The sequence below is a fragment of the Oncorhynchus kisutch genome, linkage group LG8 (assembly GCF_002021735.2).
Source record: "Oncorhynchus kisutch isolate 150728-3 linkage group LG8, Okis_V2, whole genome shotgun sequence".
Lineage (NCBI taxonomy): Eukaryota > Metazoa > Chordata > Actinopteri > Salmoniformes > Salmonidae > Oncorhynchus > Oncorhynchus kisutch.
Genome location: NC_034181.2, coordinates 3,721,960 through 3,737,992, shown reverse-complemented (window position 1 = coordinate 3,737,992; position 16,033 = coordinate 3,721,960). Strand labels below are relative to the sequence as shown.

General features: G+C 46.0%; 1 protein-coding gene across 1 annotated transcript in view; it reads right to left on the bottom strand.

The window, feature by feature from the left end:
• The window catches only part of LOC109885530 (Golgi phosphoprotein 3), a 29,546-nt gene extending 19,568 nt beyond the window's left edge, over positions 1 to 9,978 (bottom strand). Inside the window, exon 1 of the mRNA XM_031829567.1 lies at positions 9,489 to 9,978. Coding sequence (XP_031685427.1) covers positions 9,489 to 9,710 — 222 coding nt within the window. The 5' untranslated portion in view covers positions 9,711 to 9,978. The remainder of the gene's footprint in view (positions 1 to 9,488) is intronic.
• Between the last annotated feature and the right edge of the window lie 6,055 nt (positions 9,979 to 16,033).

Below are 16,033 nucleotides of genomic sequence, written 5' to 3'. Positions count from 1 at the left end.
GCCCTGATGAATGATGTGTACCCCTCAGAGAGAGAACAGAGCGTAGTAACTACAGGGTAGAACTGGGCGATATGGTCAAAAAACATCCACATCAAGATAAATAGATTGAATTATCCTAACGATAACGATAAATAGATTGTATTATCCTAATGATAACGATAAATAGATTGTATTATCCTAACGATAACGATAAATAGATTGTATTATCCTAACGATAAATAGATTGAATTATCCTAACGATAAATAGATTGAATTATCCTAACGATAAATAGATTGAATTATCCTAACGATAAATAGACCTATATGTATCTAACATTAATGTGAAACCGGTTAGAATACCTTTGTTTATTACCATACCATTAAAACTACTATTTTGAAAGTTGTAAATATTAAAAGTTGTACTTGTTAGCAATATTGGCAGACGTTTAATTTCAAAACGTCATATTTCTCTAGTATAGGCTACTTACCCTGATTATCGATATCAGTAACAATGTCCTTGATAAATTGTTGGTACGGTCTCGGTTTAGCAGCCGGGCTCTACTAGCTACATACACGAGCTATATTCTGGAGGAGGACCTGTAACCCTGTCGCAAAGACAAGCGGACAGGGAGCACAGTCGCTACACGGTTGGTTCAATTAGTGTCCCCTTCCTGATCCGAATGTAACGGATGTGAAACGGCTAGCTTAGTTAGCATTGGTTCGCGCTAAATAGTGTTTCAATCGGTGACGTCACTTGCTCTGAGACCTTGAAGTAGTAGTTCCCCTTTGCTCTGCAAGGGCCACGGCTTTTGTGGAGCGATGGGTAACGATGCTTCGTGGGTGACTGTTGTTGATGTGTGCAGAGGGTCCCTGGTTCGCGCCCGGGTAGGGGCGAGGGGACGGTCTAAAGTTATACTGTTACACGAACATATACCGTATACAGGGGTATTAGGAAATAGCCATGGGCTGGTTTTTCCAATACTGCTGAAACAATTTCTTAGTCGTTTTTTCCAAAATATTTTAATATTTGTAGCTACTTTTTAAGTGAATACCTGCAGTCCACTTGTGCAATAGGTTAGGAGATAAAGATCTTCATTTCACCTGTCACGTTATGAGGCTTACTGTCGTTCTCCAGAACAGTTGAGCCAGTCACATTATGAAGCTTACTGTCGTTCTCCAGAACAGTTGAGCCAGTCACATTATGAAGCTTACTGTCGTTCTCCAGAACAGTTGAGCCAGTCACATTATGAAGCTTACTGTCGTTCACCAGAACAGTTGAGCCAGTCACATTATGAAGCTTACTGTCGTTCTCCAGAACAGTTGAGCCAGTCACATTATGAAGCTTACTGTCGTTCTCCAGAACAGTTGAGCCAGTCACATTATGAAGCTTACTGTCGTTCTCCAGAACAGTTGAGCCAGTCACATTATGAAGCTTACTGTCGTTCTCCAGAACAGTTGAGCCAGTCACATTATGAAGCTTACTGTCGTTCACCAGAACAGTTGAGCCAGTCACATTATGAAGCTTACTGTCGTTCTCCAGAACAGTTGAGCCAGTCACATTATGAAGCTTACTGTCGTTCTCCAGAACAGTTGAGCCAGTCACATTATGAAGCTTACTGTCGTTCTCCAGAACAGTTGAGCCAGTCACATTATGAAGCTTACTGTCGTTCACCAGAACAGTTGAGCCAGTCACATTATGAAGCTTACTGTCGTTCTCCAGAACAGTTGAGCCAGTCACATTATGAAGCTTACTGTCGTTCTCCAGAACAGTTGAGCCAGTCACATTATGAAGCTTACTGTCGTTCTCCAGAACAGTTGAGCCAGTCACATTATGAAGCTTACTGTCGTTCTCCAGAACAGTTGAGCCAGTCACATTATGAAGCTTACTGTCGTTCACCAGAACAGTTGAGCCAGTCACATTATGAAGCTTACTGTCGTTCTCCAGAACAGTTGAGCCAGTCACATTATGAAGCTTACTGTCGTTCTCCAGAACAGTTGAGCCAGTCACATTATGAAGCTTACTGTCGTTCTCCAGAACAGTTGAGCCAGTCACATTATGAAGCTTACTGTCGTTCTCCAGAACAGTTGAGCCAGTCACATTATGAAGCTTACTGTCGTTCTCCAGAACAGTTGAGCCAGTCACATTATGAAGCTTACTGACGTTCTCCAGAACAGTTGAGCCAGTCACATTATGAAGCTTACTGTCGTTCTCCAGAACAGTTGAGCCAGTCACATTATGAAGCTTACTGTCGTTCTCCAGAACAGTTGAGCCAGTCACATTATGAAGATTACTGTCGTTCACCAGAACAGTTGAGCCAGTCACATTATGAAGCTTACTGTCGTTCACCAGAACAGTTGAGCCAGTCACATTATGAAGCTTACTGTCGTTCTCCAGAACAGTTGAGCCAGTCACATTATGAAGCTTACTGTCGTTCTCCAGAACAGTGGAGCCAGTCACATTATGAAGCTTACTGTCGTTCTCCAGAACAGTTGAGCCAGTCACATTATGAAGCTTACTGTCGTTCTCCAGAACAGTTGAGCCAGTCACATTATGAAGCTTACTGTCGTTCTCCAGAACAGTGGAGCCAGTCACATTATGAAGCTTACTGTCGTTCTCCAGAACAGTGGAGCCAGTCACATTATGAAGCTTACTGTCGTTCTCCAGAACAGTGGAGCCAGTCACATTATGAAGCTTACTGTCGTTCTCCAGAACAGTGGAGCCAGTCACATTATGAAGCTTACTGTCGTTCTCCAGAACAGTGGAGCCAGTCACATTATGAAGCTTACTGTCGTTCTCCAGAACAGTGGAGCCAGTCACATTATGAAGCTTACTGTCGTTCTCCAGAACAGTGGAGCCAGTCACATTATGAAGCTTACTGTCGTTCTCCAGAACAGTGGAGCCAGTCACATTATGAAGCTTACTGTCGTTCTCCAGAACAGTGGAGCCAGTCACATTATGAAGCTTACTGTCGTTCTCCAGAACAGTTGAGCCAGTCACATTATGAAGCTTACTGTCGTTCTCCAGAACAGTTGAGCCAGTCACATTATGAAGCTTACTGTCGTTCTCCAGAACAGTTGAGCCAGTCACATTATGAAGCTTACTGTCGTTCTCCAGAACAGTTGAGCCAGTCACATTATGAAGCTTACTGTCGTTCTCCAGAACAGTTGAGCCAGTCACATTATGAAGCTTACTGTCGTTCTCCAGAACAGTGGAGCCAGTCACATTATGAAGCTTACTGTCGTTCTCCAGAACAGTTGAGCCAGTCATATTATGTCGTTCTCCAGAACAGTTGAGCCAGTCACATTATGAAGCTTACTGTCGTTCTCCTGAACAGTTGAGCCAGTCACGTGTTTTTTGTTTGTAAATAGCACAGTGGGAGAAAGAGGCGGCAGGGTAAGTCCAGCTGTGTGTATTGACAGGTGTTGGGTTTTATATTGAATGTTATTTTTTGTTGTGTTTTCAACAAACTGATCAGGGACATAGCAAATATACAGTGGGGCAAAAAAAGTATTTAACAAAGGGTATATAACAAAGTATTGAGATAAACTTTTGTTATTGACCAAATACTTATTTTCCACCATAATTTACAAATAAATTCATTAAAAATCCTACAATGTGATTTTCTGGACTTTTTTCCTTCTCATTTTGTCTGTCATAGTTGAAGTGTACCTAAGATGAAAATTACAGGCCTCTCTCATCTTTTTAAGTGGGAGAACTTGCACAATTGGTGGCTGACTAAATACATTTTTCCCCACTGTATCTCCTAGATTGACCGATTTTGCGAACCAGGCAAACTAGACTCAAAAGCTTAATTTCCTGAAGTAACAGCCTTGCTATGCCACAGAGAGGTACGGAGATGTAATTTCCTGAAGTAACAGCCTTGCTATGCCACAGAGAGGTACGGAGATGTCATTTCCAGTTACACTTCTCAACCTTCATAAAATTCTCTATTGTATTAGAAATAATAGGATAAAATTACAATACATTTCTTACTAGATATACCAGAAAATAACATCCTGCAGTCTAATAGGAAACAAGTCCTTGCTCAATAGTTCTAAGAGACTGAAGTAGACGGACCAAACCATGATCTAAACGGGAGTGCCTGGAAAGACTGCAGGTATAATACCTACTAACATTCGGTAAGTCCACCATTTGGATGTTTGCCATTCAAAAGGTATTTATGTATACGTTTATCAATCATTCCCCAATAGCTTACTGGGATCATGATGCCCCGGATTACATTTTTTACATGTTATTTTACCTTTATTTAACCAGGCAAGTCAGTTAAGAACAAATTATTATTTTCAATGATGGCCTAGGAACAGTGGGTTAACTGCCTGTTCAGGGGAAGAACGACCTCAGCTCGGGGATATGAACTTGCAACCTTTCGGGTTACTAGTCCAACGCTCTAACCACTAGGCTACCTGCCGCCTCTACACTCTAACCACTAGGCTACCTGCCTCTAACCACTAGGCTACCTGCCTCTAACCACTAGGCTACCTGCCTCTAACCACTAGGCTACCTGCCTCTAACCACTAGGCTACCTGCCTCTAACCACTAGGCTACCTGCCTCTAACCACTAGGCTAACCAAGGTTGCCAGGTGCACGGTGTTTCCTCTGACACATTGGTGCGGCTGGCTTCCGGGTTGGATGCGCGCTGTGTTAAAGAAGCAATGCGGCTTGGTTGTGTTGTACGGACGTACGACTTTCAACCTTCGTCTCTCCCGAGCCCGTACGGGAGTTGTAGCGATGAGACAAGATAGTAGCTACTAAAACAATTGGATACCACGAAATTGGGGAGAAAAAGGGGTAAACAACAAAAAATAAGAAGATGCTTGTCTGAGAAAGTCCTTCAGTGCTAGCTGACTAGTTCTCATATCCATCCATTTTCCTGAAACAGGAGAATGATTCTACATACTTTTAGATTTACTGATGATTTACTTCTTGCTTCCCCGACAGCCACATGGTTTCAATTCAACATCAAACTAGGGAGCCCATTGGGCTCGGCTTGGGGCGGAACTCAGGGAAACCCAGCATCAACATCATCTAAGACTACTCTGTCATTAAGGAAAAACAAGATGGTCGACACCGCCACCGATACCCAGCAAAGACAGCTGGTTACCATTCCCTCCCTCTGTGTCGGGGACTGGAGAATTCAGAGGGGGGGTCTGAATGGAGTAAGAGTGGGCTGTGTTCATCTCATGTTAGACTAGTGGACTGTGTTCAGCTCATGTTAGACTAGTGGGATGTGTTCATCTCATGTTAGACTAGTGGGATGTGTTCATCTCATGTTAGACTAGTGGGATGTGTTCATCTCATGTTAGACTAGTGGACTGTGTTCAGCTCATGTTAGACTAGTGGGATGTGTCCATCTCATGCTGCCTGTTAGACTAGCGGGATGTGTTCATCTCATGTTAGACTAGCAGACTGTGTCCATCTCATGTTAGACTAGTGGGCTGTGTCCATCTCATGTTAGACTAATGGGCTGTGTTCATCTCATGTTAGACTAGTGGGATGTGTTCATCTCATGTTAGACTAGTGGGATGTGTTCATCTCATGTTAGACTAGTGGGATGTGTTCATCTCATGTCATTAAGGAAAAACAAGATGGTCGACACCGCCACCGATACCCAGCAAAGACAGCTGGTTACCATTCCCTCCCTCTGTGTCGGGGGACTGGAGAATTCAGAGGGGGGGTCTGAATGGAGTAAGAGTGGGCTGTGTTCATCTCATGTTAGACTAGTGGGCTGTGTTCATCTCATGTTAGACTAGCGGACTGTGTCCATCTCATGTTAGACTAGTGGGCTGTGTCCATCTCATGTTAGACTAGTGGGCTGTGTTCATCTCATGTTAGACTAGTGGGATGTGTTCATCTCATGTTAGACTAGTGGGATGTGTTCATCTCATGTTAGACTAGTGGGATGTGTTCATCTCATGTTAGACTAGTGGGATGTGTTCATCTCATGTTAGACTAGTGGACTGTGTTCAGCTCATGTTAGACTAGTGGGATGTGTCCATCTCATGCTGCCTGTTAGACTAGCGGGATGTGTTCATCTCATGTTAGACTAGCGGGATGTGTTCATCTCATGTTAGACTAGCGGGATGTGTTCATCTCATGTTAGACTAGCAGACTGTGTCCATCTCATGTCAGACTAGTGGGCTGTGTCCATCTCATGTTAGACTAGTGGGATGTGTTCATCTCATGTTAGACTAGTGGGATGTGTTCATCTCATGTTAGACTAGTGGGATGTGTCCATCTCATGCTGCCTGTTAGACAAGTGGGATGTGTCCATCTCATGTTAGACTAGTGGGATGTGTCCATCTCATGCTGCCTGTTAGACTAGTGGGATGTGTCCATCTCATGTTAGACTAGTGGGCTGTGTCCATCATGTTAGACTAGTGGGCTGTGTCCATCATGTTAGACTAGTGGGATGTGTCCATCTCATGCTGCCTGTTAGACAAGTGGGCTGTGTCCATCTCATGTTAGACTAGTGGGATGTGTCCATCTCATGTTAGACTAGTGGGCTGTGTCCATCATGTTAGACTAGTGGGCTGTGTCCATCATGTTAGACTAGTGGGCTGTGTCCATCATGTTAGACTAGTGGGCTGTGTCCATCATGTTAGACTAGTGGGATGTGTCCATCTCATGCTGCCTGTTAGACAAGTGGGCTGTGTCCATCTTATGTTAGACTAGTGGGATGTGTCCATCTCATGCTGCCTGTTAGACAAGTGGGCGGTGTCCATCTCATGTTAGACTAGTGGGATGTGTCCATCATGTTAGACTAGTGGGCTGTGTCCATCATGTTAGACTAGTGGGCTGTGTCCATCATGTTAGACTAGTGGGCTGTGTCCATCATGTTAGACTAGTAGGCTGTGTCCATCATGTTAGACTAGTGGGCTGTGTCCATCATGTTAGACTAGTGGGCTGTGTCCATCATGTTAGACTAGTGGGATGTGTCCATCTCATGTTAGACTAGCGGGATGTGTCCATCTCATGCTGCCTGTTAGACTAGTGGGATGTGTTCATCTCATGTTAGACTAGTGGGCTATGTTCATCTCATGTTAGACTAGTGGACTGTGTTCAGTTCATGTTAGACTAGTGGACTGTGTTCAGTTCATGTTAGACTAGTGGGATGTGTCCATCTCATGCTGCCTGTTAGACTAGTGGGATGTGTCCATCTCATGCTGCCTGTTAGACTAGTGGGATGTCTTCAGGTCAACACACCTAGTTAAGGAAACAAGAGTCGCACCACACCAGTACTTCACTGGCGAGATGAGACCTGCATCCAAAGCTGTTGGACTAATGGACTGTCACCTCTCAATGCATTAAGCCTCTGGTTCAGATCTTTACCGTGCTCTACTGCAGTGTGTGGGCTCAGCTACAGTCAGAGACACAATTATATGACAGTTGCTGAATAAGACATGTTTCCTAGTATAGGATGGAGTTCAGTTCAGTGCAGCATTGGGGGGGGGTGGGGGGTGTAACTTTGAAATATGCATCACGACACTTCTCTTTCACAGCAGAGCCGCCTCAGCTAGTTACAGCGAGAGATGTCACTCATTTCTGCCACACTCTGTGATTTATTATATTCAGATGGAAATGCATTTGCTCCAGTGAATCTCATACCCAGAGCATCAAGCCTGAAGCATTTCCAGGGCACAAATTAAGCCTCGTCCAGAACTAAAATATATAAAATATATGCTCAATGGAGAATCTCCACTGAAAGTATTTCTTAGATCCGGACTTTAGAAGCCATGGAAACCTGGAAATAATGAGAAACATATCCTGACTAAAACAATGACAACAGGAGACCAGAACAAGCATTCAAATTAGAGCAAGTTGGGCAACTTTGATGGGGGCTCACAGGTCTGCATATCCATACCCACACATGTAGTCAGAGCCAGCCCTAAGAAGAACCTAATCAACTGCCCAAGGACCCGGTTAGAAGAACCTCATTAACTGCCCAAGGACCCAGTTAGAAGAACCTCATTACCTGCCAAAGGACCCGGTTAGAAGAACCTCATTACCAGCCCAAGGACCCGGTTAGAAGAACCTCATTACCTGCCCAAGGACCCGGTTAGAAGAACCTCATTAACTGCCCAAGGACCCAGTTAGAAGAACCTCATTACCTGCCAAAGGACCCGGTTAGAAGAACCTCATTACCAGCCCAAGGACCCGGTTAGAAGAACCTCATTACCTGCCCAAGGACCCGGTTAGAAGAACCTCATTACCTGCCCAAGAACCCAGTTAGAAGAACCTCATTACCAGCCAGAGGAACCGGTTAGAAGAACCTCATAATTTCAGGCTATTACACGACATTGCTGATAATCTGTGGTCTCCGGTTTCACGATACATTGTGTGTTCGAAGCACTTCATCACCAGTAAGTGGCAAGCACTTGTTTGTATCTAACTAGCTATGTGTTTTGCATAAAGCTTGCTAGTTAGTTTGTAGTAAGGACTAGTGAGATGTATCTGTCTAAATAACAGCTACAATATTCTTCTGCATTTGGATATTTATACAACCCTGGAGATTCCACTATGTAGGTGTAGATATCGCCATAGGCTACTTATGCCATTTGGTAGGGTTGTCTGCACAGTTGGTCTCCAGGAAGTTGAAAGAAAGAGAGAAAGAAAGAACATACATACGGGCGGACAGACAGAGGGCAAGTCAACAACAAATAAACTTGTCTAAATACCTACAAGGTTCAAGGTTAGCGAAGACTGGAAGTAGTAACGAGACATATCTAAGAATGGCGAAAAATATCGATATTAACTTCTCTCGCAAGCCAGCTAGCCAGCTAACTAACTTCAGTTTACTGGCAAAAAAAAAAAAAATCTAGGGGGGTAAACAAACCGTGACGTAGATATGCTGCGACAGCTTTACTATATTCACTGTCAATGTCAGCAGGTCGAGTAACAACATCCCGAGTGGCAGAATTAACTATCATGCAAATAAGTTCTTGTTGTGACAGCCCATGTGTGTTTATAATGACACTTGGGACTATTGAAAACGTTTATAGAAACAATAGTCTGTTTAGGATACCGCCAAAAAATAAGGGTAATTACAATGAGAGTACCCGATTAGCTGTACCTTACACGGGGGCGTGGTGAAATGAAGCCATGCCTCGCCGTGTGTATCTTTAAAAAGGTATCAGGTTAACATCTAGGTTTTATTCATTTTTTTTAATATATTTTATTATCGCTAATATTATGAAAGTTTCTTATGCTTCCAAAACCTTGATCATCAAAGTCTCTTTTTGGCGCTAAACAACCTATCTAAAACCCTTGTCAATGTAGCCAGCAAGTCCATATACATCTAACTCAATTAGGTAAATCGTTAATAATAGCTAGTTCACTGCACAGTTAACTAGCAATAATTATATTGACTAAATCTATCGAGTTAACGTTAGCTATCGCCTATTAGTACGTGTTATTTTGACGTCTTTGAATTAACGTTACCTAACCAGCTAAATATAGTTTTAGTTACAAAATAAATACACAATTATACCTCGCGGTCCTTTAATCCCAAGAGTAGTACTTCTTCCATCAAAGTGAGTCGAGTTTCTTTGGAGTCTCCTTTGTCCTGTTCCTCTTGTTCTTCCCCGCTGCAGCGGCGGCGGGTCTCGAAGTCGTCATCCCCGGACCCTCGGTCCTTGCCGGCGGCAGCCGTACGAGAGGCCTCGGTCCGTCTCTGCACTAGGCCCGAGCTCCGCTGTATCAGGGAAGTCATGTCTACAAGTTCCAACAAGCAACGAAGGGGAAGAAAAAAAAACACCCAGCTCGACTCGGTCTCTCACTACCCTGCCGTGATTTTTGAAAACCACTTTAAATGTCCCCCCTCCGATACATACAGCTACGGACTCCCAATTATTATTATTTTTGATTATTATTATTATTTTTTTTTTTTAAATCTCTGGTAAATGACAACTATACCACAACCAATTTAGCGACATAAGCAATATTTCAGTGTTTCCCTCAGCCTCCATTCTCCCCACCCCACCCCACCCCACCCCACCGTCCACTGGTATTTTATCCAATATGGCGGTGAGCGATGACGAGAGCAGTGGATGTGGCATTTGAGTTGAGCTTGTTGGCCGTCCCACAGGTAAAGACAGGGGAGGAGAAAAGTAGATGTCAATAACAGGGGACAGATTCCCATTTGGCTGACGACAGTTTTGAACACTTTCCGGTATGATGTTCCTAGGTCAACCTACAGGTATGCCCTGGCCTAGCGCAACAGATATGTCATCCCCGGTATACACTGAGTGTACAAAACATTAGGAACACCTGCTCTTTCCATGACAGACTAATCAGGTGAAGGCTATGATCCCTTCTTCTTGGTGATTGGGTTGGCCCGGTCGCATCCAACTAAAGGTGCATACACCGCCAACTACTGTGCTAAAGTGAAGAGGCCAGTCACGGCCTACCTACATTAAATTCTCTTCATTATTCCTGTTCCTAAAATAATTAATTGCACCGGCCACTAGGCCTACACCTATATACCACTATTTCATAAAAATCCCCACCCTATTAACTCTGCTGCAGTAAAATCTCATACACCCAGGTACTTCTCTGCAGTTTCAACCCTACACTCAATTAAAACCCACCACCTCATTCCACTACTGAACCTATCTGTGCCTGCCCATGCTAATAGCCTACGGGATGCCACCACTCAGCACACCCTGTCACTCTTCTGGAGTCAAATCTGGTATACACCCAAATCTCTGCAGCTGCCACCACAACATCTATTCTCTGTGATTTACTTACTTTCCAGTTTTTGTGGTACAGTTGATAACTGTTGCTATGAATGCTAAGAAGCCAACCTTACTGAAGCATAACTCACTCATTACCCTATCCCTCTGTGCTGGCACAAATCCTCTCAGGATCCCCTCACCCTTGACCCATCCTCCTCCACTTTCTTCACTGCCTCAGCATATGACACCCTCTGCACTACTCTTGACTATGGCCACTTCAACCTGCCTCTCTTGCACTGGACACTTCTGATCCCCAGCAACATGAACACCCCGACAATTGACACACACAACTTCATCCACTGAAACAACACAATCCTCTGTCCCATTGCCCTTCGCACACTTCCCACATCTTGGAATTTCCCTCCTACACACTGCTGCAACATGACCATGAACCTACACCCTGCTGCAACATGACCATGAACCTACACCCTGCTGCTACATGACCATGAACCTACACCCTGCTGCAACATGACCATGAACCTACACACTGCTGCAACATGACCATGAACCTACACACTGCTGCAACATGACCATGAACCTACACCCTGCTGCAACATGACCATGAACCTACACCCTGCTGCTACATGACCATGAACCTACACCCTGCTGCTACATGACCATGAACCTACACCCTGCTGCTACATGACCATGAACCTACACCCTGCTGCAACATGACCATGAACCTACACCCTGCTGCAACATGACCATGAACCTACACCCTGCTGCAACATGACCATGAACCTACACCCTGCTGCTACATGACCATGAACCTACACCCTGCTGCAACATGACCATGAACCTACACCCTGCTGCAACATGACCATGAACCTACACCCTGCTGCAACATGACCATGAACCTACACCCTGCTGCAACATGACCATGAACCTACACCCTGCTGCAACATGACCATGAACCTACACCCTGCTGCAACATGACCATGAACCTACACCCTGCTGCAACATGACCATGAACCTACACCCTGCTGCAACATGACCATGAACCTACACCCTGCTGCAACATGACCATGAACCTACACCCTGCTGCAACATGACCATGAACCTACACCCTGCTGCAACATGACCATGAACCTACACCCTGCTGCAACATGACCATGAACCTACACCCTGCTGCAACATGACCATGAACCTACACCCTGCTGCAACATGACCATGAACCTACACCCTGCTGCAACATGACCATGAACCTACACCCTGCTGCAACATGACCATGAACCTACACCCTGCTGCAACATGACCATGAACCTACACCCTGCTGCAACATGACCATGAACCTACACCCTGCTGCAACATGACCATGAACCTACACCCTGCTGCAACATGACCATGAACCTACACCCTGCTGCAACATGACCATGAACCTACACCCTGCTGCAACATGACCATGAACCTACACCCTGCTGCAACATGACCATGAACCTACACCCTGCTGCAACATGACCATGAACCTACACCCTGCTGCAAAATGACCATGAACCTACACCCTGCTGCAACATGACCATGAACCTACACCCTGCTGCAACATGACCATGAACCTACACCCTGCTGCAACATGACCATGAACCTACACCCTGCTGCAACATGACCATGAACCTACACCCTGCTGCAACATGACCATGAACCTACACCCTGCTGCAACATGACCATGAACCTACACCCTGCTGCAACATGACCATGAACCTACACCCTGCTGCAACATGACCATGAACCTACACCCTGCTGCAACATGACCATGAACCTACACCCTGCTGCAACATGACCATGAACCTACACCCTGCTGCAACATGACCATGAACCTACACCCTGCTGCAACATGACCATGAACCTACACCCTGCTGCAACATGACCATGAACCTACACCCTGCTGCTACATGACCATGAACCTACACCCTGCTGCAACATGACCATGAACCTACACACTGCTGCAACATGACCATGAACCTACACCCTGCTGCAACATGACCATGAACCTACACCCTGCTGCAACATGACCATGAACCTACACCCTGCTGCAACAAGACCATGAACCTACACCCTGCTGCAACATGACCATGAACCTACACCCTGCTGCTACATGACCATGAACCTACACCCTGCTGCAACATGACCATGAACCTACACCCTGCTGCAACATGACCATGAACCTACACCCTGCTGCAACAAGACCATGAACCTACACCCTGCTGCAACATGACCATGAACCTACACCCTGCTGCTATATGACCATGACCACCACATCAATTGGTGCAGATGAATGGGAGACACCCTGCTGCAACATGACCATGAACCTACACCCTGCTGCAACATGACCATGAACCTACACCCTGCTGCAACATGACCATGAACCTACACCCTGCTGCTACATGACCATGACCACCACATCAATTGGTGCAGATGAATGGGAGACACCCTGCTGCAACATGACCATGAACCTACACCCTGCTGCAACATGACCATGAACCTACACCCTGCTGCTACATGACCATGACCACCACATCAATTGGTGCAGATGAATGGGAGACACCCTGCTGCAACATGACCATGAACCTACACCCTGCTGCAACATGACCATGAACCTACACCCTGCTGCAACATGACCATGAACCTACACCCTGCTGCTACATGACCATGACCACCACATCAATTGGTGCAGATGAATGGGAGACACCCTGCTGCAACATGACCATGAACCTACACCCTGCTGCAACATGACCATGAACCTACACCCTGCTGCTACATGACCATGACCACCACATCAATTGGTGCAGATGAATGGGAGACACCCTGCTGCAACATGACCATGACCACCACATCAATTGGTGCAGATGAATGGGAGACACCCTGCTGCAACATGACCATGAACCTACACCCTGCTGCAACATGACCATGAACCTACACCCTGCTGCAACATGACCATGACCACCACATCAATTGGTGCAGATGAATGGGAGACACCCTGCTGCAACATGACCATGACCACCACATCAATTGGTGCAGATGAATGGGAGACACCCTGCTGCAACATGACCATGAACCTACACCCTGCTGCAACATGACCATGAACCTACACCCTGCTGCAACATGACCATGACCACCACATCAATTGGTGCAGATGAATGGGAGACACCCTGCTGCAACATGACCATGAACCTACACCCTGCTGCAACATGACCATGAACCTACACCCTGCTGCAACATGACCATGAACCTACACCCTGCTGCAACATGACCATGACCACCACATCAATTGGTGCAGATGAATGGGAGACACCCTGCTGCAACATGACCATGAACCTACACCCTGCTGCAACATGACCATGAACCTACACCCTGCTGCTACATGACCATGAACCTACACCCTGCTGCTATATGACCATGAACCTACACCCTGCTGCAACATGACCATGAACCTGTTAAAGATGAAGGGGAGGAGACCAGGTTAAAGATGAAGGGGAGGAGACCAGGTTAAAGATGAAGGGGAGGAGACCAGGTTAAAGATGAAGGGGAGGAGATTAAGGTTAAAGAAGGATTTTTAAGCCTTGAGGCATTTTTATTTATTTATATTTTTTACCCCTTTTTCTCCGCAATTTCGTGGTATCCAATTGTTTTAGTAGCTACTATCTTGTCTCATCGCTACAACTCCTGTACGGGGCTCAGGAGAGACGAAGGTTGAAAGTCATGCGTCCTCCGATACACAACCCAACCAAGCCGCACTGCTTCTTAATACAGCACGCATCCAACCCGGAAGCCAGCCACACCAATGTGTCAGGTACACTGTCAGGTACACCATGCACCTGGCAACCTTGGTTAGCCTAGTGGTTAGAGGCAGGTAGCCTAGTGGTTAGAGGCAGGTAGCCTAGTGGTTTGGAGGAGGAAACACCGTGCACCTGGCAACCTTGGTTAGCGTGCACTGCGCCCTTAACCACTGCGCCACCCGGGAGGCCCCGCCTTGAGACATTTGAGACGTGGATTGTGTATGTGTGCCATTCAGAGGGTGAATGGACAAGACAAAATATTTGTGTCTTTAATTGGGTTATGGTAGTAGCCAGGCGCACCGGTTTCAGTCAAGAACTGCAACACTGCTGTTTTTTTCACACTCAACAGTTTCCAGTGTGTATCAAGAATAGTCCACCACCCAAAGGACATCCAGCCAACTTGACACAACTGTGGGAAGCATTGGAGTGAACATGGGCCAGCATCCCTGTGGAACGCTTTCAACACCTTGTAAAGTCAGTCCATGCCCTGATGAATTGAGGCTGTTCTGAGGGCAAAAGGGGTATTCTTGAATATGGTCCCTACTGGGACACCATAGGCCTACATGAAGTCCCTGGGACAATATGGACATGGACAAAAACCTGTATGATGAGACAACATTAAGATTTGTTCCTGAATGAGGCCCAAGACAAACATCTCTCAAACCATGAACCCTCAGCTATTTGACTGCAGTCTGAGTGTGACATTGTCACGCAGTAAGCCTAAGTAAGTAAGCAGTAAGTCAGTAAGTAAGCAGTAAGTCAGTAAGTAAGCAGTAAGTCTAGACATATTTTGCACATCATTAACATTTGATGAGATCACTTTTTTGTGGGGTCCAGCGTTTATATGACTCCAGTATTGTGACAGATTGAAGGCCCAGCTAGTCCTCTTCGGGATTGCAATTCCACACTGGCCTAATCCTGATCAAATTAGCCCTTCTTTTTACATTCCATTCTCAAATTGCAACCACAGAGCTATCTATGTGCAGTGGTAGATTTAGGTATCAGCGACATGGGAAGCGGCCCAGGGCGTCATCTTGCCGGGCACGGCACGGGGTGCCCGCACCAAAAAATTTGGAATGGTGACATTTTGTGCAATAGGTTTTCTATCGCTCATTTACATGTCACGTCAATGATATCATGTCACCGTGTGGGACTGTGGATCAATTAACCTTGTCGGAGTAGGCGTCCTGATTCTAGAGTTAGGCAGCCTACTGCCTGGGAAGGTCTCCCACTCAGAAGTACGAGATGGGGAGGGGGGTGGGGGGTGGGGGTAGGTTGACCTCAGGTCTCCCCACTGGAAGCCTGAGGTTGTGGCGGCGGGGGTAGGTTGACCTCAGGTCTCCCCACTGGAAGCCCGAGGTAGGGGGGTGGGGGTAGGTTGACCATCAGGTCTCCCCACTGGAAGCCCGAGGTAGGGGACGGGGGTAGGTTGACCTCAGGTCTCCCCACTGGATGCTCGAGGTAGGGGGGTGGAGGTAGGTTGACCTCAGGTCTCCCCACTGGAAGCCCGAGGTAGGGGCGGGGGT